The sequence below is a fragment of the Artibeus jamaicensis genome, unplaced genomic scaffold (assembly GCF_021234435.1).
Source record: "Artibeus jamaicensis isolate MK-2021 breed Jamaican fruit bat unplaced genomic scaffold, CSHL_Jam_final scaffold_537, whole genome shotgun sequence".
Taxonomy (NCBI): Eukaryota; Metazoa; Chordata; class Mammalia; order Chiroptera; family Phyllostomidae; genus Artibeus; species Artibeus jamaicensis.
Window position 1 is genome coordinate 41,748,946 of NW_026522047.1, and position 26,260 is coordinate 41,775,205.

Here is a 26,260-nt window from a genome sequence, read left to right on the forward strand (position 1 = left end):
AAAAACACACAGAGGACTAGGTGGGTCTCCCTAAGGGCCCAGCAGTCCCCACAGGGCCACAAGCCCCTGCCCTCTGCGGCACCTTCTCCGGAAAGCCCGGGCCAGCTTGGATCGCACCAGGCCACGACCTGCTCAGTGGGCCCTTCCCCTAAGATCTGCCACAGATAAGTATCAGCTTGTTTCATGCCACCAGGAAGTATTGAGGGGGCGGCTGACAGCTTTAACATCTTCAGTTTGGAGGGGGGAAACCTGGACTCCCCCACTTCCTACTGTCTGAGCCCTAAAGGCGGAAAGGCTGGCCACCCCACCAGACACGGGAACCAGGACAACCTACCGCCACTGTTTTACAACCAGCTATGGACGAACAGTTCAAGGGCCCAGAAGAGTGACGTGCTCTGGATGGTTACTCTTGGTTCACTCCAGGCGAGCAGGGTTGACTGAGGGTGCCACCCGCCCACATGTGCAGGCGAGGGGAGCACAGGCCTTATCTACTGGATCGGCTGGGGGTTTCAACCACACCAACAGCTTGGAAACCCAACACTTCCTTTCTGCAAGTCGAGTGGCAGCTCGGCTGCCACTATGAGGACCTGAATTGACTGCTCCTAAGGCACAGGAGAGGACCAGGACCCCTTTGGGGCAGGTCATACCCTGCTGATGACAGGCAGGGTTGCCTCTACCAGGCTGTATGACAGGAGGCAGCAGTGGCTTGGGGGGAAGTGGACCTCATGACAACCAACCAGCTGACTGCTCTTTGGGGCTGCTGAGGGGCACCTTTCAGGGGGCTGGTGTCAGGCAGGGGGATGACACAGAGAAACACAAGGCAGGGCTTCCCGTTTTGTTGAAAGACCCCAATGTCTTGGGGTTCCCTCCGAGGCTTCATCCCTTTGCAAAAAGGGTGAAGCCAGTTCCCGACGCTACCCCGACCCCAATTTCTCTGTGGCCCAGTTGGCTGGGGGCGAGGGCTACCTCAAGGGACACTGTTCTTCCTGGGGTGGGACTGGAGGCTGACACCCAAAGAACAAACGGAACAAGTACAGTGGGCTTGGTTTGCATTTTCTTTCCCTGTTTTGTGTTTTCAAACCTAAGTAAGCAGGTTCTGAGACAACATGGGCAGTGTCACCCTTCCCCCGAGAGCAGAGGGCCCTCGGCTGGGACAGGTAGAAGAGGAAGTGAATGTGCCGCCGTGTGCACGTTGTCTCCGAGGCTCGGCAGGAGAGGCAGGGAGGAGCCAGTCTGTCCTGGGCGGGAAGGGCAGGTAGATGGGATTCGGACAGATAGCCTGCTGGACCCATCACACAGCGGTACGCGTAGGCGTGCTGGGCTGGTTCAGACGCAGCGTTTTACACAACCAGCCAGCAAAATCCACTTCTTCCACCTCGGACCGTTTGATGAAGCCATGGTTCTGAAAGGGAAGAAGAGGTGTGGTGAACAGCCCTGTGTCTGCAGGGAGGGGAAGGGGACCAGGCTTCTGCTCAGACCTGGCAGGCCATCCAAGACTAAAACCCCAAAAGAGAAAAGTCCTTCCGTGCAGGGGGACACACTCAGGACGCGGAGAGAAAGCAAACCCAGAGCAGGGAAGTGCTATGCCCAAAGCCACCCCGATATAGCACAAGGTCTCGGTGGGAGAGGGAGGCTGCCACAGCCCCCTGGAACCCGGGTCTCTGCCTCAGCACTACTGACACTGGGGCCAGGTGAGTCCTGGGGGGCTGTCCTGGGTACTCTGGAGTGGTGACCCAGCATGTCTGGCCCCCACCCACTCAATGACAGGAGTATCTCTAGTTTGTGACAACCACAGATATCAACAGACATGACCTAGTGTCCCCTGCAGGCAGAGTCGCTCCAGATTGAGACCATATGATCTGGAATGGAACTGCCTGTGAAGGTACAAGTCCTTGCAAGTACCGTCCAATATGGCTGCCCCGGCCACAAGAGGCTCCTGGGCCCTTTAAATACGGCTTATGAGGCTGAAGCATGGGTTTGTGCATCCATTTCGTTTTAAGTCATTTAATTTTGGAGGTTCCAGCAGGAACAGCAGAACACTAGAGCTTCTTGGTTCTGGGATGGGTAGGGTGAGTGGAAGCTTTCTAACCAGGGTGAGCCTGGAAGGGCGGCCCAGGGCAGGAGAGCAGGACCCTGGAGTCCATGGAGGGGTCTAGTCTTCCCATGTGACATCAAGACCCCAACTGCTGCCTGCATTAAAAAAAAAAATTTAAAAAAACCCTGCCCTGGCTGGTATGGCTCAGTGGATTAAGCATCGGCCTGCAAACCATAGGGCCACTGGTTTGATTCCCACTCAGGGCACATGCCTGGGTTGCAGGCCAGGTCCCCACCAGGGAACACATGAGAGGGAACCACACATTGATTGATGTTTCTCTCCTTCTCTTTCTTCCACTTTTCCCTTCTGTCTAAAAATAAATAAATAAAATCTTTACAAAATAAAAAATCCTCATCGAGGATATATTTTTTATTGCTTTTTAGATAGAAAAAAAGAAAGAGAAAGAGAGAAACATTGATCAGTTGCCTCTCATATATGCCTTGACTGGATACAGAACCCATAACCTAGTTATGTGCTCAGACTGGGAATCAAACCCATGACCTTTCGGTGTATGGTATGATGCTCCAATCAGCTGAGGCACCTCGCCAGGGCCCCAACTGCCGCCTCCTTTGTAAGCTGGGAGCAGGCGAGACCACCCTCGTCTTCCTGAAGGTTGGTCCAAGTTTGGGGGAAAAGCCAAAGAAGGGAACAGAACTCCTGTGGTCTCAGGGCAATAGGAGGAGTGGGTGCAACGTTGGCCCCAAGCAGCAGAGTTTTCCCCAGGTACAGACATAGCTGGAAGGCTGCCCTGCACAGTGCGAAGGGGAAAGCTGGGAGGGGGAAGCACTAAACACTAGCAGGGATTTCAACATGAATATGTTTCTCTATTTCATGTTTGTATATTTTACAGTAGCTGTGGGTTTCTTGTATCACGCACCCTTCCCCCACAGTGCTCCTGGTTAGGCTTCCTATCCTGACCAAGGCAAACAGTGACTACAACCGGGAGAACGCCTGTTGCACAACTAACAGTGTGGTGGGATTAGACTCGGTGCCGGGCCTTCTCAGAGGCGGCGCTGCAGGCAAGCCTGAAGAGCGGCAGGAAGCGTGCCCTAGGGAGAAGCAGCAACCTATGCAAAGGTCCCGAGAGGGGGAGGTGAGTTTCAGTGGCCACCTTGGTTTTTAAGGACACTGAAAGGTGTGGACATGAAAGGAAGGCACCAACTCTATGGCCTCCCTGACCTGTGGGGGACTTGACAAGCCTACGGTGGGAGTGGCCCAGGAGGCTTAGAGCCCATCATTTTCCAGAAACAATCCCACCCAGGCACCGCTGAAGTCCTTATGTTCCCCTAAGGGCTGAGAGGGCAGAGACCGCTCTGGATCATTCCCACTGTGGACGAGGAGGCTCACAGGGGTCCTCCAGCACCCCATGACAAAAGCTGGGTCAGGAGGCCTGGCCAGGGTCTTCCTTTCCTGAGGAAGTGGAAAGAGCCCTGGGTGGCAGCCTGCACCCCCAGTGATCCCAGAATCCGCAGCATCACTCACCATGAGCATCTTTAGATCTGCTCGCTCGGCTGGGTTCTTAATGAGGCTGGGGGTTCCATGAGGTGGGGCAACAAGACAGAACATGGGGAGACAAGACAGGGCAGTTATTTGGTGGCCATGGGGACTTGCTGTCACTCTGCTGCCTGGTCTCCAGGGGTGAGGGCTCCAGCGCTGCCCTGTGGTGCAAGGTCAAGACGCCTCGGGCAGGGGTCTGAGGCCAGGACAAGAGGGAAAGGGGGCAAAGGTGGGGAAACCCCCAGCTGCCGCCAAGTCAGAGGCCCAGAAGCAACCGCAGCTCCGTTTCCAGTAAAACCGCCAAAGTCTGGGAGTCCGATCATCAAAATGGAACTTTTTCCTCCAAAAAAGCAGAACTGCCTAATGCAGCTGCTGAAAGCAGCTTGGGGTGAATGGTAGATCTTCAAACACAGAGAAAACCTTGCATGGATATAGAAATGTTCACACGGATAAAGGATAACCAGATCTGAGCCACATGGCATTGGCCAGAGGTCATACAAAAGGCCAGCAGCACCTTCACCACCAGGCAGGTTTGCAGCTGCAAGTCATGCAGTCCCCAGAAGGCAGCCAGCCCTGACAGGCTGGATGGCCCTAAAGGTGGGTGGGGTGGTGCTGGCCCCTCCCTCCTGGTCTTTGGCCGGAGGCCCTTCTTCAGAAGGTGGGATCGTCCAGAACAGACGATCATTTCCCAGAATCTGGCTAAAAAGGCTCGTTTGGAAGCTGGTAGGCAGTAGGACTTGAGGGCTTAGGGGAGTGTGCTGGCAGAAGATGGGAACAGCTTTACTTCCAAAGTGCCTGTGATGCCGGTTCACTCTGGGAAGGGGGATGAGCTGGGGATGGCAGCTGAACAGTGACTTAGCAGCCTTAGAAAGGGAATCTGGGCTCTCAGGTAACCACAGGTGTCCTACAGGATGCTGCCACCCGCCCAGCATTCCTGAGTGGTAGGCTTCGAAGAGGGGTCTGGCCAGGGCCAGTTAGGAAGGACGCATCTAGGTTGATGGCTGGGAGTGTTGGTGGCCCACCCACTCCAGGGGGCAGGTGGGCTTCTGAGGGACTGGCACCCAGCCCTGCCCACCTGAGACTGCACTGAAGGCTGTGGCACCTTACCATTTATTCACAAACTCCTGGAAGTCCTGGGTGAAGACACCACTGGGCAGCTTAGGAGGGGGCTGTGGGAGAGAGCAGACACGTGGGAGTTACGTCTACGATGCCCCTGGAGCCGCAGATCGGACTTCCCAGCCCTGTGTGTGTGGGCAGCATGGCACTCAGGGACCCTACATCTCTGCAAGCAGCTTCCAGCAGGACCTGCCACCAGCTCTGCCAACCAGGTTGGACTCTCCCAGGGTTTTCTTTGGAAAGCTCTCATTTGGGGGTCACACTGGTTCCACAGCAAAGGAGAGCAGGGCTCCCCCTCATTTTATGGACGAGAGTGCTCTCACACTGTCTGAGCCACCCACCTCTGTGGGTGTCTTTTTTTTTTTTTTAATCCTCACCCAAGGAAATTGTTTTTCGCTTCTTCTAGAGAGGGGGGAAAGGAAGGTACAGAGAGAGAGCGGGGGAGGTGGGGGGGGGAGAGGGAGGGACAGAGAGACACTGATGTAAAAGAGGAACGCTTATTGGTTGCCTCCCTGTAGCCCCCTGACCAGGCGGTCAAACCCTCAGCCTGGGCGTGTGCCCTGACTAGGAGTTGAACCCGTGACATTTGGTCTACAAGACAACCTTATAACTAAGTGAGCCACACCGGCCCTGGCCTGTGGGTGTCTTGAATGAGATGTGGGTCTGGACCAAGGGGGTGGCTAGTTACAAGGATTTGGGCCTGAAAGCTAGGGGAGCCTAAGGTTCCTGGCCTGCCACACACGTCCCAGAGTGGGGACAGTCAGGGGCAGGATCAGGCCCCTGACGGAGAGGCCGTGGGCAGAGACCATCCGAGTGGAAACCGCAGGGCTTCCTCCTCAGCTTCGTCCACCTCCCCAGTCCCAGCACCCAGCTGCCCCACTCAGGGCGGGAGGCACTCACTGGGTGGCACTGTGGGGTACAAGCAGAGCTGTGTCACCAGGTACCCCGCCCTGTTCTGTCTCCACTGAAGGCTCGCCCAGGCCACTCAGCCCAGGCCAAGCCCCACACCACGGGGCAGCCTGGCCTCCCTACTTCTCTGCCCTGACTCAGAGGGCCACCGAAAACACACGTCAGCCCAGCAGCCCAAGGGGGATGAGCAGACCTGGCTGAGAGGGAGGCTTCAGGGTCGGGCCCTGCTCTTCCCCTTCCTAGCTGCAAATCTCTAAGGGGGCTGTTTCCACCGTTAGGCCTTGGCTTACCTGTCAGTACAATGGTACTATTCACACCACCCCTCCTGGTCTCTGTGCCTCCTTCCCAGAAGGGGGGGAGGGCACACCCTGACTTTCCTCGAGGAAGTGGGACTATTTATGACTTCACCCACACTGGCTCCAAGATGCTCAGAGAAAGAAATGTTGGGTAACAGCTCTCCTGGAGCAGCCCAGCTCCTTGGCCCAAACCCTTGGTACTGGCCTTGGAGGGGGCTGCGGTGGGAATTCTGGCTTCATCTCTAAAAACACAAAAACATGTCCCTTGGGGAGAGGTGGATTTCTGCAGTATGGCCAGAAGTAAGGCCATGTATTTTTATACCTGATAACCTCCTATTGAAAGAGAACGGTCTCCACCCTGCTGGCATAGCTCAGTGGATTGAGTGCAGGCTGTGAACCAAAGGGTGGCAGGTCTGATTCCCAGTCAGGGCACATGCCTGGGTTGCAGGCCAGGTCTCCAGTAGGGGGCATTCAAGAGGCAACCGCACATTGATGTTTTTCTCCCTCTTTCTCCCTCCCTTCCCCCACTAAAAAATAAAATAAAATCTTGTTTAAAAAAAAAGAAAGAAAGAAAGAACTGTCTCTGACTCTCCCCATGGCTCCCTCCCCAACAAAATCCAGTCTGTATGTTCCCTTCTTTTTGGGAATGCATTCCTGCAGCAACAGCATAATTCCGTCAGCGGGAAGACATGCTTTCAGCACCCACCTCATTCACAATATAGTCCAGCAGTTCGAAGATAGCCATAGCTGGCCGGCTGTCCACCCCATGACCTGTCCAGGGGAGAAATAGAAATGGGGGTGAGATGGGTAAGTGGCTGGTGTGTTTCCGTTGGGCATTAAGGTCTGAGCATGCGGAGTAAGCCAGGTACTCTTCTGCCCACACTGGCCTGAACTGGGGAAGGCTCCCCTGGCCTGACTACTAAGTTCACTTTCTGGGAAAGTAACTTCACTCCTAATGAATTAAAAAACAAAATAAAGCACCAAAACGAACAGGTGCATTGTCTGAGCAGCCAGACACTTGGCGTGGCGCTGCGTCCAGGTGGTGCCGTCACAGCCCTGTGCTTAGCAGCACACAGGTGCAGTGCTCAGTGGTGGCGGTTTGCTGATTACAAGCAGGATGACCCTCTATGGAGTGTCAGGTGTTGACAACAATAGCCCCAGACACACCCCAGGAGGGGTGGTGAGCTGGGGGTGGCTGACCTGTCCCAGACTCAGCTGGCCAGGTCTGGGTTTGGCACTTAGACTTTTGCATTCTGTCCTGTCCTGAAACGGGCATGAGGGCTGGAGCAGGGGCTGGAGGAGGTGCTGGCAGGCCAAGGTGGCTGGGCATGACCCACTTTTCTCAGCTGGGAAGAGGCTGGGGGAGAACACCAAGGAGGCCATTTGGGAGTTGGACTGGGAGGCACAGAGGCAAAGCCTAAGGACATCAATGGGGGCAAGATTCTCGCATAGAGGAAATCAAGACACCCTGGCAGTCTGAGTGTGGCCCCAGTAAAGGGGAAGGTCTGGATCTAAAAATACTGTGAACATCATCATCTGACACTGTAAGTGTCCCTTAATGGTGAATGGACACAAAACATGGTCCATCCATACAGAGGAATCTTATCTGGCCATGAAAAGGAGTGAAGCACCAGCCTTAGAACCAATGGGTCGCCTGTTTGATTCCCAGTCAGGGAACATGCTTGGGTTGCAGGCCAGGTCCCCAGCTGGGGGCACATGAGAAGCAACCACAACTAATGTTTCTCTCCCTCTCTTTCTCCCTCCATTCCCCTCTCTCTAAAAATAAAGAAATAAAATCTTTTTAAAAAAGATTTTTTTTAAAAAAAGGAGTGAAGCACTGACACTTGCTAGAACATGGATGAACCCTGAAAACATGATGCTCGCCCTGGTGATGTGGCTGAGTGGATTGAGCACTGGTCTGCAAAACTGAAAGGTCGCTGGTTCAATTCCTGGTCAGGACAAGAGGCATCAGACCGATGTCTCTTCCTCTCTTCCCCTTTCTCTAAAAATAAATAAGTAAAATCTTAAAAAGAAAAAGAAAAAACAATGCTCAGTGAGAGAAGCCAGACGTAAAGGCCCACACACTGCATGACTTGTTTACGTGAGATGTCCAGACAAACTCAGAGACAGCAAGTAGACTTGTGGGTACCAGGGCTGGAGAGGGGACAGAGATGGGGTTTCCTTTTGGGGTAATGGAATGTTCTGGAATTAGATAGAGGTGATCGGATATAACCTCATGAGGATATCAAAATCCACTGAATTATATAATTATGTGCTTGAAAAGAGTGAATCATATGCTACTGTATTCTATCTCAATAAAACTGTTATGAAACCAATTGAGCACAGTCCATTGTATGTTCTTTTGGACTCTCATTTAACTCGACTCCCTTCCTGTCAAGTGCTGTTCCCAGGTTACCACCTGATCTGTGACTCTCCCCCTTGGCCCCCTACTCAAAGTGATGGAAGCATCAGAGCATCAGCCTGCACCCCTTAGCCCACTGCATCACTGGTGGCTACCCCTTAGTCTACTGCCTTACAGGTGGCCACTGCAAGTTGTCTGGGAGCCCAGTGCCCCTCTAGCCTCCTGTCCCTTCCCATGCTGTGCTGCCTGTGTGTCCAACAAACCATCCAAGGAAATTCTGAGTCAAGTTCCCTTCAATTTTGGGTCTCCCAGGAAGGCTTGGCCCAAACACAGCAGATCGTTCTGGGCAGCGGCTTGGCAGTGGGCATACATTCATTCACTGGGCAAGCCTTTTGGCCTTTCTGTATGCCTGGATGTTTTTGTGATAAAATGTTGGAAAAACCAACCCAACCAGTGGCTTGGCTGAGGGGTTGGTTTCTAGATCCCACCAGCTGGTAACAACAGGTGCAGCTGTCCCGGATGGCACAGGTCAGGAGTGCTGCTTCCAGCACGTCCCTAAAAGCCTTGGGACCATCTAAGGACTGCTGACCGCAGTTAGAAAGGCCCAGGGGACAGGTGGTGCCAAGAGGGGCCAGAGGGGAGTCAGCTGCCATCTTCCGACACGGCATTCCCTGCACAGGTCAATGCCCATCCAGACCGGAAGGGCCAGACTTAGGCCGTACCACTGATGGGGCGTCCGGGGGGTCTTGGGCGTGGCGAGATGCTGTGAGGCTCTCCTTCTGCCCCATCGACCATGGGCCGGCCAAATATGGCCTCCAGCTCCTTGGCATCCGGTGGGGGGATGGGGTACCTTCCAATGGACAACTCTACCAGGGACAGGCCCATGCTCCAGATGTCCGACTGCACCGAGTAGTGAGTGCCTTGCAACCGCTCCGGCTGTTGGGTAAGACAGAGGAAAGAAAGGTCCAAAAGGAGACAGGTGAACACTGCCACCTGCGGTGGCTCGCTGGGCCAAGGGTGGCATCTAAGTGTCTCTCTACTGCTCCCTCTCAGCCCCATCCTGACCCCTGCCACCCCCAAGGAGACCAGAGTGATTCTGTTTCCTCCCTCTACCCACCTCGGGAGACGGAAGCTTCCATCCCGGACTGGAAGCAGCCCTTAAAACCCCGCACAAACCCTTGACACTTTTGGAAAAGGATGACTGTCCCAAGACAGAAATTCCAAGACTAAATTCTCAGAATTTGCTCCAGTCATTACCCAGATGTGTCCTAAAATAATACCTGGGGGCTAGTTTCTCAGCCCAGATATTAACTGACTACTCTCCTTGACTGGATTTCTATTACCAGTGGGAAGGAGCTAGGCAGGCATTCCCAGAGACAAACCTGAGTGAGAACATGGTGGAAATTAGAATTTTGGAGAGAAGAAATACAGCAAAGAAAGAAGACAGTATATCCATGAGGACATGCAGGCTTTTGAAAAAGCTTCTGGAAAATGGGGAAGAGCCAAAGGGAGAGGGAGGAAGATGCGGCAGGCAATGTTGAAATGCCTCTCGGAGGACTTACAGACATGTAGGATCGAGTTCCTACGAAGGAGTTAGCCATGGAGTCGATGAGCTGCCCGCTCACCCCAAAATCACACAGCTTGATCTCCCCTCTGGAGTTGACGAGGATGTTAGACGGTTTCACATCTGAGAGCAGAGCCAGCGGGTGAGGCATGGCTCAGGCCCACCCGCTGGCCTCAGCGCCCAGGAGGGGCTCCTGTGCATCTTACCTCGGTGCATGATTTGGTGCTTTTCCCGGAGATATGCCAGGCCCCGGAGAACCTGCCAAGGAGTCACAGGGTAGGAGGTGAGCAGGGCAAGCACCATGTGGGGAAGCCTCCTTGGACAGGCTTATGAGCCAGATCTGAGTGGCGACAGAGTGTGGGACGAGCTCAGGGAACCCATTTTCAGACAGGGACAAGCAAGGGAAGAGGCAAAGTGATGGCAGCGCCGCCCAAACTGGTGGGTACAGATGCCGACCTCACTGATTCTCACGTGACCACCTGCCTACCCACCTACTCACGAGGTAGCCACTGCCATCCCCTCCGTCTCCGGGGAGGGGCTGAGACCCAGGGAAGCTGAGACAAGACCTGACACACTGTTAGTTGGGTTGTGAGTGTCCAGCTAGCCACCCTGCCTCACAAGTTGGACCCACCCAATATGTATCATCTGTCGAGTACTTTGGTGTCAGAGCTGTGCTGAGGACCTTCCCCAGACTGACAGGGTAAAGGGTATGGTGGCTGTCACCAAGTCAGAGAGGAGACACTGAAGATATTGCTCTGGGGGATGCTGTGTGCCTGGGACCACACCACCTGGGTCCTGGCACCTGTATGGGGCAGGAAAGCATTGCTCCTATTTTATGGGCAAATGGATGCCCCTGTTTAGTACCACAGCTGGTGGAGACTGGCGTCAGCACTCTTCCTCTTTGCAGGAGGTGAGGTGACACACACCACCGGCCTTGTGGAGAGGGCAGGAACAAGAATAAAGCAACCCAGCACGGGGTTAGGAGCACATGCCCGCTCCCAGTGCCACGCTGGCTAGGGGAGTGGCGCCTGCACACTCACCGCAATGCTGACCTTCCCCAGGATCTCTTCTGGAATTCTCTTGGCTTCTTTCAATACCTGGTCCAGAGAGCCACCATCCTGGGGGCAGCACAGGGGAGAGAAAGCAAGTGCTTTGAGCAGGCGGCCGGGTGGGGCCGCTGCAGAGATGAATCCCAGAGGAATGCTCAGGTGACAGGTATAAAGATGCAGCATTTTCTTGGTTCCCGGAGAGCTGATGCCTGACTTTCTCCACAGGAAACAGGGGCCAGACCACAGCTAAAGGCAACCCTTGGCCTTAGGACAGCACATCTAGTGCAGAAGAGGAAAGAGTACCTGCATGCTCCTCGTGACTCAGCTATCCTGAGGTTGCCACTACAGCAGCAGGCCCAGCCACCAGGCTTGCAAATGAAACCACCTCAAGGGCGTATGAGATAGACCTATCCACTTCTGGGCCTGGGTTCTTGTCACGGCCCCAAGTGGGACAGGGACTGAGAGCAAAGGTGATGCCCCCAAGCGCCCACCATAAGAGAAAGGCAGCCAAGCAGACTGGCCTTTCCCCTACCACCCCCCACCCCCGCCTAGTTAGGAAGGGACCTGCTGTCCCAGCGGCACAGAGGACACCTGGGGATGATAGCTCTGCCCCTTTCTTTAGGTCTTGTCCTGTGCTTGCCACCATCACACAGGGGATTAACCTGTAAAAAACCTGACACAGGTCACCCCAGTTGCTCCTCCCCACCTCACCCTGGGCGTAGCCCCTAATCCACCTGACAATGAGGAAATAACAGAAATAACAGTCTTGTGCAAGGCTGCCTGGCAACAAATCTGGAGACCAAAACTCAGGGTGTTGCTGGTGCTGGCTGGATGCCTCCTCAGAGGCGGGGCTCTGAGGATATGCCTGCCAGGGCCCCTAGGACTTCAGGTGGACATGGCCAAATTCCAACCTGGGGCCAGAGCCTGCCTTGTTCTCCTCTGCACTCCAGAGAGGAAAGTGGAGCCTAGGCTCAGGGGTTAGGCAAGGCCATCATTTGAACTGGCAGACAGGTGGCCCCAGAACCTGCGTCCCCCCACTGCGTTGCTCTAGGAGCCCCACAGGTGCCACTTCTTTGGGACACCTCCTGTTTCCCTTGGGGCGGGGAGAAGCCTCTGAGATGCCCCGGTCTACCCTCTCTGGCACTCTAGCTGTGCTCGCGGTGGAGAGATCCAGACAACCCAATGCACTTTGAAGCTTTAAGAATGTGTGTGACTCTGTCAACAAGCAAGGGACCCAAACTTGTAGAGGGTGGGTGTGGTCGAGGAGGGACCCAGGAAGGTGAGCCTCCTCTGACCAGGGTGCCCGGCCCGCTCCGCTCTACCTGCAGGGCGAGATGGAAATTCCTTCTATTCTTCTCATTTCTTGTTTTATCAATCAACCTTAAAAGAATTAAAAAAAATTTTTTTAACTGTAATCCCTGTTCCTTAACACAGATCGTTTCATTCTGAATTTTCATAGAGGTGTGTGATGCTCACACATCGCCAGGGAGACTATGGTGGGCCAGGCACCAGGCCGGGGTCTCAGGAGTTAACGCAAAGCATCTCCGTGAAGGACAGTACTGCTCACTCTACAGGGTGTCCCCCATGGCACTGGGAACCCTGGGGCCGGGCCATTATCTGTAGGGTTGTCCCGGATCCTGTGGGGCGTCGAGCAGCATCCCTGACCTCCACCAACATCTCCCTAGTTGTGACAATGTCCCCAGGCCCCCCGGTCTGCAGCGAAGAAGGTAACTCATTCACTCAAGTCACATGCACAGGATGTGGTGCAGGAGATGTCACAACTAGGTCTTTCTGACCCCAAATCTATCTTTATGCGTGACCAGACAGTTTCATTTTGTGTGCATGTGTTTTAAACGTTCTTAAAATCTTACTTTTATCAAGCAGGTGGTACATGAATGTGCATTTTAATAAAAATTTAAGTGTAACTAAGTGATACTCTGATCCCCCAGTGATTCCACTTGCCTCCCCCAAAGTGTGACTTACAGTGTTCCCGATCCTTCTGCACATTTGCATACACATCCATATGCACAGAGAAAGAGAGTTTTAAATATATACATAAGTGGGTTCATATCATGCATCTTTCTCCCATTGGAGATTTTCTAATTTGGTTCACACGGGCTGACTTTGTTTCTACTGCAGAGTGGCCCAGTGGCATTCCTTCCGTCCCCTACTAACGATGGGTTTGATTTTTCATTATTACAGGAAGAGGGGGCACATTCTTCAGTGGGTTTGACTAGAGCCCCTTAGTGGTAAGCAGCTTCAGTAAGGAGCTCCCCAGCTACTCTGCCCTGGGATACCTGATGCCCCCTGGGTACATGCCTGAGCTTCCCCCATAAGTCTCAGGCCACCCGGAAACTGCCAGCCCTGCTGTCCCCCAGCCCCAAAGGCCAACACACTCTGGCTAGATGAGGCAAAATGTTCTCTGCTGAATCTGGGCTTTATTATCAATGAGGGATCTTTTCTCAAAAGCTGCCGCTGGAACCTTCCCAAGGATAAATAAGAGCCAACTCCCACATGGCCCTGTGCAGACATGAAGCCTTGCCCTCCACCCGGGAATGGTTCCACAATGTAGGATACTGATCAGGTGGGATGTCGCCATGGTGAAAAGAGAGAAATGAAAGTGACAGAGAAATATGGAAAAATGACCCCAGTCACAATGGTGGTATTTATTCAACATCCAGTGTGACCAGGACCAGGGGAAGGCACTACCTCCACCTTTCGCTTGATGGACAAGAAGGGGTGAGAATCCCATCCAGAGCCACGTGCTGAGAGGTGGGCAGTGGGGCCCAGGCCTGACCCCAGGGCGCTGTCTCCACCGCCATGCGGAGTGCCCCACAATGTGGACAGGAACACACAAAGAAGAAATGTCCCACCAAGAGGGAAAGCCCACGCACACGCCTATCAATTCTGCAGGGGTTTATTGGATGTGGAAATACTAAGGAGAACTGACAGCAAAGGCCCTTTGTTGATCCGGTGCCATCTGCTCTCTTCCTGCCTTCCTCACCAAGCCCCCCTCTTTAAGCTCATCTCATCCCTGAAACTCAGTGGCCTCCGAGTTTTGTGGTACATAACTCCAATCAGGGGAGAGCACAGGCCTCGACTTAGCTTGTCTTTTCACTGAGGCATTACATAGTTGCTCTGTCCTGGTATGCTTGGTATAAAAGTGACCAAAAAAATCCAACTAGGAACTTTTAAAGGATGAGCACAATAAACATGGCTAGTACTCGTCCTCCGCCTCCTGGTGGCTCATACAGCATGCTGCTGGGGTGCAGACATCACGTACTGGAAACTGACATTTTACGTTCACCAAGAACAGAAGCGGGCGCAGAGGGGTGCCAGACTGTGCCACTCCCCCTTTCATGCAGGAAAAAGGTGACTTTAAATTCTTTCTCTCTTTTTAAAGGACTTTATTTGTTTACTTTGAGGGAGAGGGGAAGGGAGAAAGAGAGAGAACATCAGTGTGTGAGAGATATAGGTTGCCTCTCACAGGGCCCCCAACCAGAGACCTGGCCTGCAACCCAGGCATGTGCCCAGACTGAGAATTGAACCAGCGACCTTTCAGTTCACAGGCTGTTGCTCGGTCCACTGAACCACACCAGCCAGGGCTCAGATTCTCACGATGTTCGGGGAGGCTAGGTAGGGGTGGCCAGGAGCACAGGAGAGGAGGGAAAATGGAGAGAGGAGAGGAGGGAAAAAGGAGGGAGGAGAGAAGAGAAGGAGGGGGAGAAGGGAGAGCAGGGAGGGGAGGAAGGAGGAGGAGTTACAGTATAGAGGCTCCCCTCAGACCACAGAGTGACTTCCGTCCTCTCCCTACTTGATTCTTGTCTACACAGTGACTTTGCCCTGTAGACAGGCAGACAGGAGAGGGATCTCCCAGGTGAGGAATGGGCTCCTGCAGGCCTGGTGGGGATCTTGACACTGGGTAGGGGTAAAGCAGGACGGGGAGTGCCTTCCGGCGGGCACTCCCTCCCAGCTGTCAGCCGTTACTCCATGAAGTCTGCTCACAATGCATTCGTGCAGGTACTTGCTCAAATTTGTTTCCTGTCTTCATTACAAAACTGTCACGGGTAGCACATTTGCAAGACATAACCGAAGCTGTCACTGAAGCTGTGGTCCCTAAAGCCATGCTGCATCCTGGTTTTGCAAGGGCTCTGCCAGGCTGGAGCCCGTCATCCAGCAAGGGAGCAGGCAGTCTGGTAGCCGATCAACTGGGCTCTGCAGAGGGTTGGAGGCATTTCCCCTCGAGGCCTTCAGCCCTGACCACTTCTGCTTTTGTTACACCCAATCCCACCCATTTTTGAGCTTCAAGACCAAAGTTTCTTAACCAGGGGGTGCAGCTGACTTCACTCTGGTGGTTTGAAAAAAAGATGGGTGCCTACACTGCACCCCAGAGCTTCTAATTCCACAGATCTGAGCTAGGTGCAAACCCAGGCTTTATCTTTAAAACAGCCTTGGTCCTGGCTGGGTATCTCAGTTGGCTCGAGTATTGTCCTGATAGACCACAGTCACGGGTTTGATGGCCAGGCAGGACACATACAAGAAGCGACCAAGGAATGCACAAATAAGTGGAACGACAAATCCGTGTCTGTCTGTCTGTCTTTTTCCTCCTTCTCTAAACACAAAACGATACCCCTAACCCCCAAACTGCTGTACACATACTCTCTTCAGAAGGCATTTTGGAGATATTGATCAAAATTTCAATTGCATGCATCCTTGGGCCCTATAGTTCCACTGGTACCACTTTATCCTTCAGGGATGTTTGCTTCTGTGCAAGAACATTTGAGGCATCATCATTCCAAATGGAGCAGGGACTCCAGTGTCCACAAATAAAAGAGCTTAATTTAATAAATTCCCAAGCCCTGGCTGGTATAGCTCAGCGGATTGAGCTCGGGTCTGTGAACCAGACAATCCTGGTTCGATTCCCAGTCAGGGCACATACCGGGGTTGCAGGCGGGTTCCCTGCAGGCCAGTTCCCAGCAGGGGACGCATGAGAGGCAACTGTACATTGATGTTTCTCTTCCTCTCTCCTTCCCTTCCCCTCTAAAGATAAATAAATAAAATCTAAAAAAAAAAAATTCCCTTACAGGTATATGTGGGTGCCAGAACACTAAACAGTGGTGAAAAAGAGCCAGATGGCTCTCTGTATGCCGACAGGAAAGGATTTGCACCTTGTAGTCAGTGAAGGAGGAAAGCTAGGAGGAGGGCGTCTGGTGTGTAAAAACAAAGGACTCTATACATATATTTAACATGCCACTGACTAGCTCCAGGAGGACTGCCCTGAAAAGAGGGGCACTATGATCTCTGAGGACAGGACCCTGAGGAACACAGGCAAGGGACCTCCTTTCATAGGCTGCCTTCCCATTCTACGTGAACCGTTTATCCTGTCACGCCTCCCTGACTGTAAGCCCAGGTGGCTCTGGGGACAGCGGCTAGGCCCTGCGTGCAGGGTGCCCCACTGCACTCACCATGTGCTCCATGCAGATGCTAATCTCCCCGTCGCTGTAGAAAGAACCATAGAAGCCCACGATGTATGGGGAGTTACACTCATGCAGCACCTGCAGCTCACGGATGATCTGGTTCCGGATGGCTGGCTTGATCTCCAGATGAATCAGCTGCAAGGAAATGGGGAGCAGGTTCAGGAGCAGGATGCTGAGGGGCACTAGGGAGGGAGAGGGGGCACTTCGGCTCTCTGCCCTTGAGGTGCTCATAACCGCATTAAAGATCAATCAGCAATGCACTTATAGGTATCTACCTAGAAGAACTGAAAGCACACATCCATGCACACACTTGTACTTGTGTTCACAGCAGTGTGATTCACAACTGCTAATATATGGAAGCAATACAAGTGTCCACCAACCGGTGAATATAGAAACGAAATGTGGTCCACCTACACACTGGAACATTACTCAACCATGAAAAGGAGGAGCACTGACACTCGCCACAAGGTGGACGGACCTTGAAAACACGCTCAGTGAGAGAAGCCAGACACAGAAGACCACAGAGCATGCGACTCCGCTTATGTGGATTGCCCAGAACAGGCAGATCCAGGGACAGGAAGTAGATTTACGGTTGCTAGGGGCTGGGGCTTCTTTGGGGCTTCTGGTGGGGCTTCCACCAGAAGTGATGGAAATGTTCTAAAATTGGTCCTGGCAATGGACATGCAATGCTGTGAATATACTAAAAACACTGAATTATATACTCTAAAAGGGTAAATGTTCTAGTAAGTGAATTATATCTCAATAAAGCTGTTAAAAACAAACAAATAAACCATCAACAGAGCAAACATTTTTCAACTAGTTACAGGGGAAGCTCTGTTCAGAGGAGTTTTCTTCCCACCAAATCTTTTGAAGGGCTAGCCTTTCCCAGAACCAAGCCCAGGGAATGGAATGGCAAGGGACTACTTCACCTCTGCTCAGCCCGGCATTCAAGGGTGGGTTTCTCTGGAGCCCTTCCCACCTCCAGGCTAGAGACAAAGGCAGAAAGCCTCTGGTTACCTCCAGAGGATCCTAGCTGCCCTTCCACCTGAGTTCAAGCCCACAGCCAGGACTGTCACCAAATTCATTACATCTCAAAAGGCGAGAAATCAAAGGACCACCTGGAGACAGTCAGAAAAGGCAGCGGACAAAATGCTAAGAGCAGCACTTAACTACAAACCCTAAGCAAGCCAAGATCCACTGCCCAGCAAAACAGAGTGAAGGCTGTGGGTCTAGGTCCTGGCTACTTAGAGTCCTTGATGTATCGGCCACTGTGATGAGAAAAAGGGGTGATTTATACCCTTTTGTCAGAGAGGCAGAGCCCATCACAGGCATATGGAAATAACTGCTATCAACTCAACAGACATTTACACAGAGTTGGTTACAAGGGTCAGTGATGAGGAGAAAGATGGCAGAGATGACCCTGTTCAAAGACATGCCAGCAAGAGGTAAGAAAGGCAGGTGACACAAGCCCAGTTATGGCAGAGATGCCCCAATGGAGAAATCATGGAGAGGTGATACAAGACTCAGGTGACACAGGGGCCAGTGCTCCAGAAAGAGGAACAAAGAGTTGGCTGTTTGAGAGCACAATGGGGTGTGTACCGAGTTTGGGGACGGGGGCAGCACAGGGTATATGTGGGGAGCTCCACCTGCTCATAGACCCATGCCAATGACCCTTGCAACCTTGAGAACTGTAGCAGGTCCTAGAAGCAGGGTGCCTGGTGGCCCGGCCATGCCCAGGCAGTGCCTCCTTGACTGGGGCCCTCCAGCCCTCAGGGCCTGTCAGGCATTTGCTTCTCTACCCAACCCTAGCCCACAGAGCCCAGCCCTGGCTGTGCTCCCTGGGACACTGCACACCCCCCACAGCCACCCCCAGGGCGGTAATCACACCAGAAGTCCAGCACGCTCTCTCCTCCAGTGGGACTGCACGTGCCAGATGCCCAACATGCGTATGCACGCATGCTTTGAAAAGATGAGATGCTGGATCTGAAAATGAAGCTCTGACATTTGTGTGGAAGGTGGGAGGCTGATGGATGGGCAATGCAGGGTGATGGATATCTGTGCTGTCCAACAGAAGTACACCATGAGCCACACGTGTAATTTAAAAATCCTTTAGTTGCCATATCAATAAAGTAAAAAAAGGCAGGTGAAATGAAGTTTTCATGTCTTTTAACTCAATGCAACACATCAAAGAAATAATGACATGTAATCAACATAAAAATATTAATGAGTTGTTGTTTCTCTGGCACACATATAGCATGCCCTGATCCAAACAAAACTGCATTTCAGGGGCTCAGTAGCTGTTCTTGATCAAGAACTTGAAAGGAGCCAGAGATAAATCAGTAGCAGGGGAGCAAGAATCCACCAGGCTTTTAGAGAAGAGGAAGGGGTGGACGAAACTGGGCAGAACTAGACAGGATCCCAGAGGTCCTGGAAGCCTGGAGTTGGGTGAATGTGAAATAAGGCCCCAAGAAGTGAGAGGCTTTTGGGAAAGATGTGGTAGAGAGGGAACGTGAGGGCTGCTGCTATGTGATCTATTTCAATGGGTCCACCGCATGTGGGGCTTGTAAAGCAAAGCTTCTGGATCGAACAGGAGCCACCCCTGGGAGTGTGCAAAGAGCAGGAATGGGAAGACAGGGGCATGTTTCTGAGCATGTGTGTCACAATCTGCCCTGATGATAACCCTTGTCGGGGGAGGGGGGAGTGGTAACTGCTCTCCCTGCACTGATTAGCAAGTTCAGGTTCTGAGACATTGAATTTTGATCCTGGGGACACACAGCTGGTGGGTGGTCAGGTCAGGACTGGGCCTGAGCCTATGCTCCTTCACTGCACCATTTCCAGGGCTAAGCAAGCCCCAGCTGCTGGTTAAATCGGAGTGGTGTTGGGAGTTCAAACACCAAGCCTGTCTAGGAGTTTAAGGCAGTTTCTACAGCAGGATAGGGGATCTGAGCTAGGAACAGGGGTGGGGGTGGGGGCAAACTAGGCCAAGAGAGACAGTGATTCTGGAGGCAAAGCCCTGACAGCTTCCACAGGGTTAGGGTCAACCACAAAGGTTCAAATCCGATTCAGATAAGACCCAACCCAACCTCAGTTTTCTCACCTGTAAAATGAAGCAGTTGCTCCACTTATCTGGTTGCCCCATTTACATGAGAACACGTGTCAAGGTTCTAGAGCTGGCTTTGACACCGGGCAATCACCGAAAGATGGTAGCTAGTATTGTTATGTGGCCTTGGGCGGGTCACATGACCTTCGTGATAGAAGTAAGCGCACATTCCTCTGCTCTAAGTAGAGGGCAGGGTGGTCAAGGGAGCCATGCGTGTGTAACAAACATGTGAAACTCTGTGAAGATCTCCCCTCGCCCAAGTCATCATGCAGAAGTTTTGTTCCTAAGGCCCTCAGAAGAACATACAAGTAGGAGAGCCATGCTGAGTACAGAAAACATTCATGAACAAGCCTCACTGTAGAAATAGACCGGTTTTCTTAGGGCCTTACCGAACTGGTCTTGCTGCTTCCCCAGCCCGCCCTACTGGTTAGGATGATCCTTTGACAATCACAAGGGCTGGAGGGACGCTGGCCCACAGAGCCGGAGTCCCACAGAGCAGGAGTCGTATGGGCGTCCAGGAGCTCCACCCAGCCTTCACCTTCACACCTGCTGGCAGGCCACCTTCGGAGATCTGATAATCCTACACACTCACAATTCGTGGAATTCATCCCAGTCTTCCTGGGAAATTCGTAATTCCAACCAGGGCAGCAGAGAAAAGACTGAGGCCACTGTTTCTAAAAAACCATTTTGTCTCATCAATTTTGTTATGTGCCCTCAAGTGAACAAAGGCAACAGGCCTCCTGAGTGGACTGGCACTTCAGATGGATTAAAAGGAGCCTCTGACCCCCAGACACCAGTCCAGGGCTCCTGAGCCACAGGGAATTACAGCCTGGGACCATCAATCACCGAGATAGCCTTCTTCTTCAATGTATTTGCCAAATGCCTGCAACCGCCTACACTGCTCTGACCCTGTGCTGGGAGGAGGTTAAGGTCTACATGGAACAAAACCTGAGGTCCTGACCCCCATTTTCTGGACCCTTAAAGAAAGTTTATTTTGAAAGAATTAAAGCAGCACAGGAAAGCTGCAAAATCCATAGAGTCTCACGTGCTCTTCACCCAGCTCCCCCAAACAGCGACATCTTCCTTGACTGAAAGGCCGTACCAGAAGCTGGCATTGGGACAGCACTGCTCCCTCAACTGCAGAACTCGTCTGTCCCCATTTTAAACTCCTAAGTCTTACTTTGCAGGCTGTCATAAAGCTGTAGACAGACTCCTGGGCTCACGTTTGTACAAGGCACATCGGATGCCTGAAACACCTCAGCTGGGCCAAGAGAGCCTCTAGGTCCCTGATATAAACTCTGACCAGTACTCTTCTCAAGTCCTTCCTCCCCATTACAGTCAGAACCTCACATCTGCCTTTTATTCCTGGTGCTTCAGGCAATGGCAGACCAGAGACTTCTGGGGCTGCTCTGGTTTTGAAAAGGCTGCCTGCACTGAGGGGACAGAAATAGGTTTCAGGAGGGAGGGCAGTGCTCTAGAGGCAGGAGAAATAGCTACAGAGCTAAATCCCAATGGAAACCAAGCACATCATTCCCAGGAAAGGTGGAACCTATACTGATCCACTGGGCCTGGGGTGGTCAGGTTTCCTAGAATACAATTGGGAAATGACAGGACAGTGGGCTTCCAGGAAGAGGCAGCTTTCTAAGTCTGAAAGAACATGACTGTATGACCTAAACAATTTATCAACATGAAGTTCCCTCAGTTATGTGTTTAGGAGCCTGTGTCCCCAGAAGGTCACACCCTCCTCTTCTCACTCCCTACATCTCCCCAGGGTTATTCCCGCATGTTTAGTGGGACGATGCACTGGGCACCCAGACGAGGGAGGCTCAGGACTTCTCAGAGCCAAGGTTTGTACTAAAGAGTTGGGTGATGGTTAACTTAATGTGTCCCCAGTATCCAGCTGTCTGGTCAAACACAAGTCTAGATGTCACTGTGAAGGTATTTTTTAGATGTAATTTAACAGGGAAATCCTAAGAATCCAATAAAAGCAGGTGACCCTCCCAGAAGTGGGCAGCCTCATCCAATCAGTTGAAGGCCTGAAGAGGAAAGACAGAGGTCATTCTGCCTCCAGGTGGCCTTTGGACTTGAGCTGCAACACCAGCCCTTCCCTGGGTCTCCAGCCTGCTGGCCTGCCCTGCACATTTCACACTTGCCATGATCAAACAAGCGGGTCCCTTAACGTGGCTCCCCCCAACACCGCCTCCATACCCTTGTGGTTCTGCTTATCTTCAGAACTCTGACTCATACAGGTGGTTTAGTTACCCCACTGCCCAGGGACTATCACAGCAAAGGCCCTGTCCTAGGCCTGCAGTCCTTTCTCCTGGTTGTGAATTCAGGGTGATGCCAACTCTAAGTGGACTTGAATCTCCCCCCTTCTTTCTGAAAACTCCACTCACTTTCTGGGAATCTGAATTTAAGCCGTCCCCAAAGGCAGAAGTCAGTGACAGAAGGGAAGAGCTGCTTGAGGCAAGCCAGCATTGCCACATTCTAACTAGAAGCCGAGCTCATTTTCGGGAACGAGAACCCACCACTGATGGGAGGGCTTCTGAGCCCAGGAGCCAGTGAGAAGGCAGAGGCTGGCACCTTTCAAACTGCTCTATTTCTAGGGGGACCTGCCCCCGCCAGATGCCACCCACAGAGCACAGGGACAGAATGCCTGCCTTGCTACTGGCCACCTCTCACCTTTCTTGCCATGATGAGTCCTGAAGGTCTGTGCTGGACCTTGGTGACAACCCCACCATTCCCGGCTCCCAGCTCTGAGATCCTTTCGAAGTCATCATCCTTGAGCTCCCCAACCTTGGCCTTCTGGGTGAGGAAGGCTTCTAGCCGCTTCTTCTGCTGCTCGTCAAGCTCTAGCTCCTCTAGCTTCTTCTGGAGGTCCACCAAGTTTGCTCTGCAGAGACCCCAAGGACAAGGGTTAGTGAAGAGTGTCTGAGTTGCCAAAATGACTCAACCTGAGCTAAGACTACCATGTGGTTGTTGAGTGCCAAGCCCTGGGTTTGCAGCCAGGAGGATGCAGAGATGAATCAGACTTCTTCTCGGGCTTAAGGGGTTAATGATCTAGCAGAAAAGACAGACCACCTGCAAACACACAGCTACCCAGAGGAGAAGGCTGACTCCCCGAGAACTGAGGATACCATCTCTTTCCCTGCTCACAAAGGTTAGGAGATCTCAGATCCTGGAGGACCAGCTCTGGTTCAATGGCCTTGGTATCAGACTGAGGAGCCCTCCTTCCTGACCACATTGGAAGGAGACATGGAACTGGGGAAAAATGAATGGGCATCAGGTGAGTGAAGGCCCAGACCAGGATACCTGTCTTCATGAGGCTAAAAGGGCAAACTCATTTTTAAAATTATATTTTATTGTCTAAGCTATTACAGCTGTCCCAATTTCCCCCCCTTTACCCCTCATCAGGAAGAGCAACCTCATTTTCAGTGGTCTCAGAGCAAAGAGCAAGAACCAATGGGCAGAAGATAGAAGAAGTTGTAATTTACATGAATTACACATGGACTCTGGAGGAGGAGAAGAGAGGCCTGATTTAAACAGTGTAGACAATTCCAGAGCATTCCACTCAACCAGCACACTTGTATTATACCCTGAGCACTATACTACGCATTAGGCATTCACATGCACACGCATTCCTGGGCCTGGTTATTTAAAAACCCACATGTACACTGCACTTTACCGAGTGATTCAAGGAACTTTGAAAGGAAATTTCAACAATCAGCTATTTTCACTAGTGCCTTGAGTTTGAGACAAATCCTGGAGTAAAACGCAGTTCCCTGCAACAAGCAGGTAGACTTTTGCTCAATGAACACAAGAACTAACCCAGTGTTGTCCAAAAGCTAGGACAACAATGTGCAATTTAAAATTCACAGCCACATTAAAAAAATATATCAAGTGAAATTATTTTAATACATTTGATTTAACCCATCAAAAATATAATAATTTTCCATATGCAATAAATATAAACAAATGACAAATATTTACTTTATTTTTTTCATATTAAGTCTCTGAAATCCAGGATGCATGTTATACTTACAGCTGCCCTGAATTTGGACAAGCCACATTTCAAGTGGCTACCGTGCCAGAGAGTGAGTGCAGCTCTGAGAAAAGTCTCTACAGGAGAATGGGCCACCTCAGACAGTCCTCAGCCACCAATTCCTGAGGGTGTTTAAGCTAAGGCTGACTGCCCACCCAGGGAAGATCTCATACAGGGAACCTGAGCAAGGGACTGAAGCGGGAGCCTGGATGTTCTCTCAGGAACTTTCCAATCCTAAAGTGACTGTAACTTGCCTACAATTTAAAGAGGTTCAAGCAAAGGGGCACACAGGCCAGGAACGAGATGACCTGCCACTGGGCGATGTCACCTGTGCTGCTACTGCAAAGAGGGGGCTGAGAGGCAGTGGGTGGGTGTCATTTCCTAAGCAAGTACCAGAGCTTTGTGAATACCATCACACCATCTTGTTTAATTCTCAGGATTCTCCTGGGAGGTGGATCTCTTGAAGACCCAGCCCACATATATGGGAATAGGCCCAGAGAGGTTAAATAACTAGCCTGAGGGTCACAGTGCAAGGAAGTGGCAGTGTCTGGAATCAAACCTGTATCCTCCCTGATTGCACAGCATGTGCTCATAGCCTCTGCTCCTCACAGAGTCCCCCTGAGCCAAGGATGAGGGCCTAGTAGATGTTCCCTGAATGCCTGCTGAACTGAGACCTCGATGAAAAAGGATACTGATGGATGGAAGTGGGAAGGTGAAGAATGAATGGATGCGACACAGCTCTCTTCACTGGAGGGTTGAGAGACAACTTTTGAGGCCAGACTCTGGAAGGTCTCCAGCACTGCCCTATGACATCCACAATGCATTCTGGAGTCAGCTGATTAATCCATTTTAAATGTAATGGCAAGTCAACTGTGGTTATAAAAAACCCTGGAGTCCCAATGGCTGGCTTCCTCCACTAGGGAAATTCTTAAAGGGATGGAAATCAGACGCCAGATAGAAGAGAATATGAAGAAAGAGCTACCTTGTAAGAAGAAGAGTAGACTTTTGAATATTAGGAACATGTCCCCACATTGAATTATGTGCTTGGAGACACAGAAAGACATCAATTCGCACATCAAGGCTCACCTCCTAACCCTCGCCCAGGCTGCAGAAGGTCAAGCCCCAGGAGAGGCACCAGACACTTACCATTTGCCCATCACAACCAGTTCTCATGGTAGTCACACTACAAATACAGCAAAGAGACCCCAGCCAGGGGTCTTTGGGACTGTCCTGACCTGCTCCACCAGGCAGAACAGGAAAAGGGAGGCTCCAGGGATTTCTGGGGCCAAGCAGTCACCCTAGCATGACCTCGCTTTCCCTGACACAGTAAGGTTCTGCTGTCGTGTAACCTCACCACCCTGAGATGCTCCCTTCTCCATCCCCTTCCCCACAGATCCTCCTGTCTCCCTTAATTGCCTCAGAGCCTCAAATCTCTTGCACTTCTCCAGCCCCTGGAAACTTTGCTGAATCCAGAATCTCTGCTTATCTGCTGTCTGGGGTCCCAGCAGGCCTCCCACTTCTTTCCTCTGTGTCTCCTATTTCCCCTACATCCATATCCCCCCAAATTCTCTTCACTCCCTGCTTCCCTAGGCCTCTGGGTCTCCTCACCACTCTCCCCAGCTTCAGGGGCTTCTCCCCTGCCCCCAACTAGCAGGATCTTTTCAGGCTTCCTTCCCCCCAAATTCCTTCAGAGCTTCTCCGCCCTCCCCCTCCCCACTCCTCAGGGACCCCTCCCACATCCTCGTCTCTCAGGCCAACCTTTCCCTTCATCTTGTATGGACTTCCTCACCTCCAGGGACCTCATTCGCCCTGTCCTGACAATGCAAGGACCCCCCTCCCTCCACCTCACTGTTCAAGGACTCCAGACCTTTGATTTCACTACTAGGGACCGCTGGACCCACCCTCTCTCCCCAGGAGCCCTCCTCCCAACCACTACCCTGAATTCACTACTCGGGGACACCCAACTACATTCTCACTGCTCAGAGGCCCCACACCCCATCTTTTTTTCTGCAGGGACCTCATTTCACCCCCATCCACTACGCAGGGACCCCCTAACCAAACTTCCACTATTTAGGGCCCTTCACCCCCTCTTTTCCCCACAGGAACCTCCCCTCACTCCGACCTCACTACCAGGACTCCCTCCCCACCCACTTCATCACTCAAGGACTCCACCCCTCCCACCCCATTCCCTCCTCTCACAGACCCTCTCTAGCCCACCTCACCACCAAAGGGGGTCCGCCCCCCCACCCGTCCTCACCCCTCCCTGGCTCACTCACTCGGAGGCGCCCTCGCTGGTGGGGGACGGGCCCTCGGCGATGGCGGGGTTGATGGTGAGCGCCGGCAGCACCGGCTTCCTCCGGGCCAGCATCGGGGCTCCGCGAGCCGGCCGCAGCGGTGCCTCTAGCCCGGGCCCATAGGGGGCGGGCCGGGAGCGGGCGGCGCCAACGGGATACCCGAGCCGAGGCCGCGGCCTAGGCCGGCACCGAGGCAGCGAGGGCCGACGGCGTTGCTGACGAGGGCCGACAAGCACCAAGGGGCGCTGGGGCTGAGGCCAACAAGCCGCAGCCGGTGCCGAGGCCCTACCGAAGCTGACGCTGCAGCGGAGCACGGGAGGCGGGCCTGGGCGAAGGGGAGCGACGAGATCGCGACGGTCCTCTCGCGATACCCGATACCCGAGGCTTTAAGCCCTGCTGGGCCCGCCCCGTCCTTCGCCAGGAGTCTGCAGTCCAAGCGCAAGGCCGCCTCCCCCGCAC

The 26,260-nt window shown here is 52.6% G+C and overlaps 1 protein-coding gene across 1 annotated transcript; it reads right to left on the reverse strand.

Moving 5' to 3' along the window:
- Positions 1 to 1,042: 1,042 nt before the first annotated feature.
- On the reverse strand, positions 1,043 to 26,260 carry MAP2K2 (mitogen-activated protein kinase kinase 2). Its single transcript, XM_037165244.2, has 11 exons — positions 25,784 to 26,260; positions 22,148 to 22,358; positions 16,354 to 16,500; positions 10,880 to 10,957; positions 10,046 to 10,097; positions 9,838 to 9,962; positions 8,998 to 9,211; positions 6,620 to 6,684; positions 4,700 to 4,761; positions 3,578 to 3,623; positions 1,043 to 1,402 (listed from the first exon to the last, which is right to left on the reverse strand). Exons 1-11 carry the CDS (start codon positions 25,873 to 25,875, stop codon positions 1,292 to 1,294), a joined length of 1,203 nt encoding a protein of 400 aa, XP_037021139.1. The 5' UTR covers positions 25,876 to 26,260; the 3' UTR covers positions 1,043 to 1,291.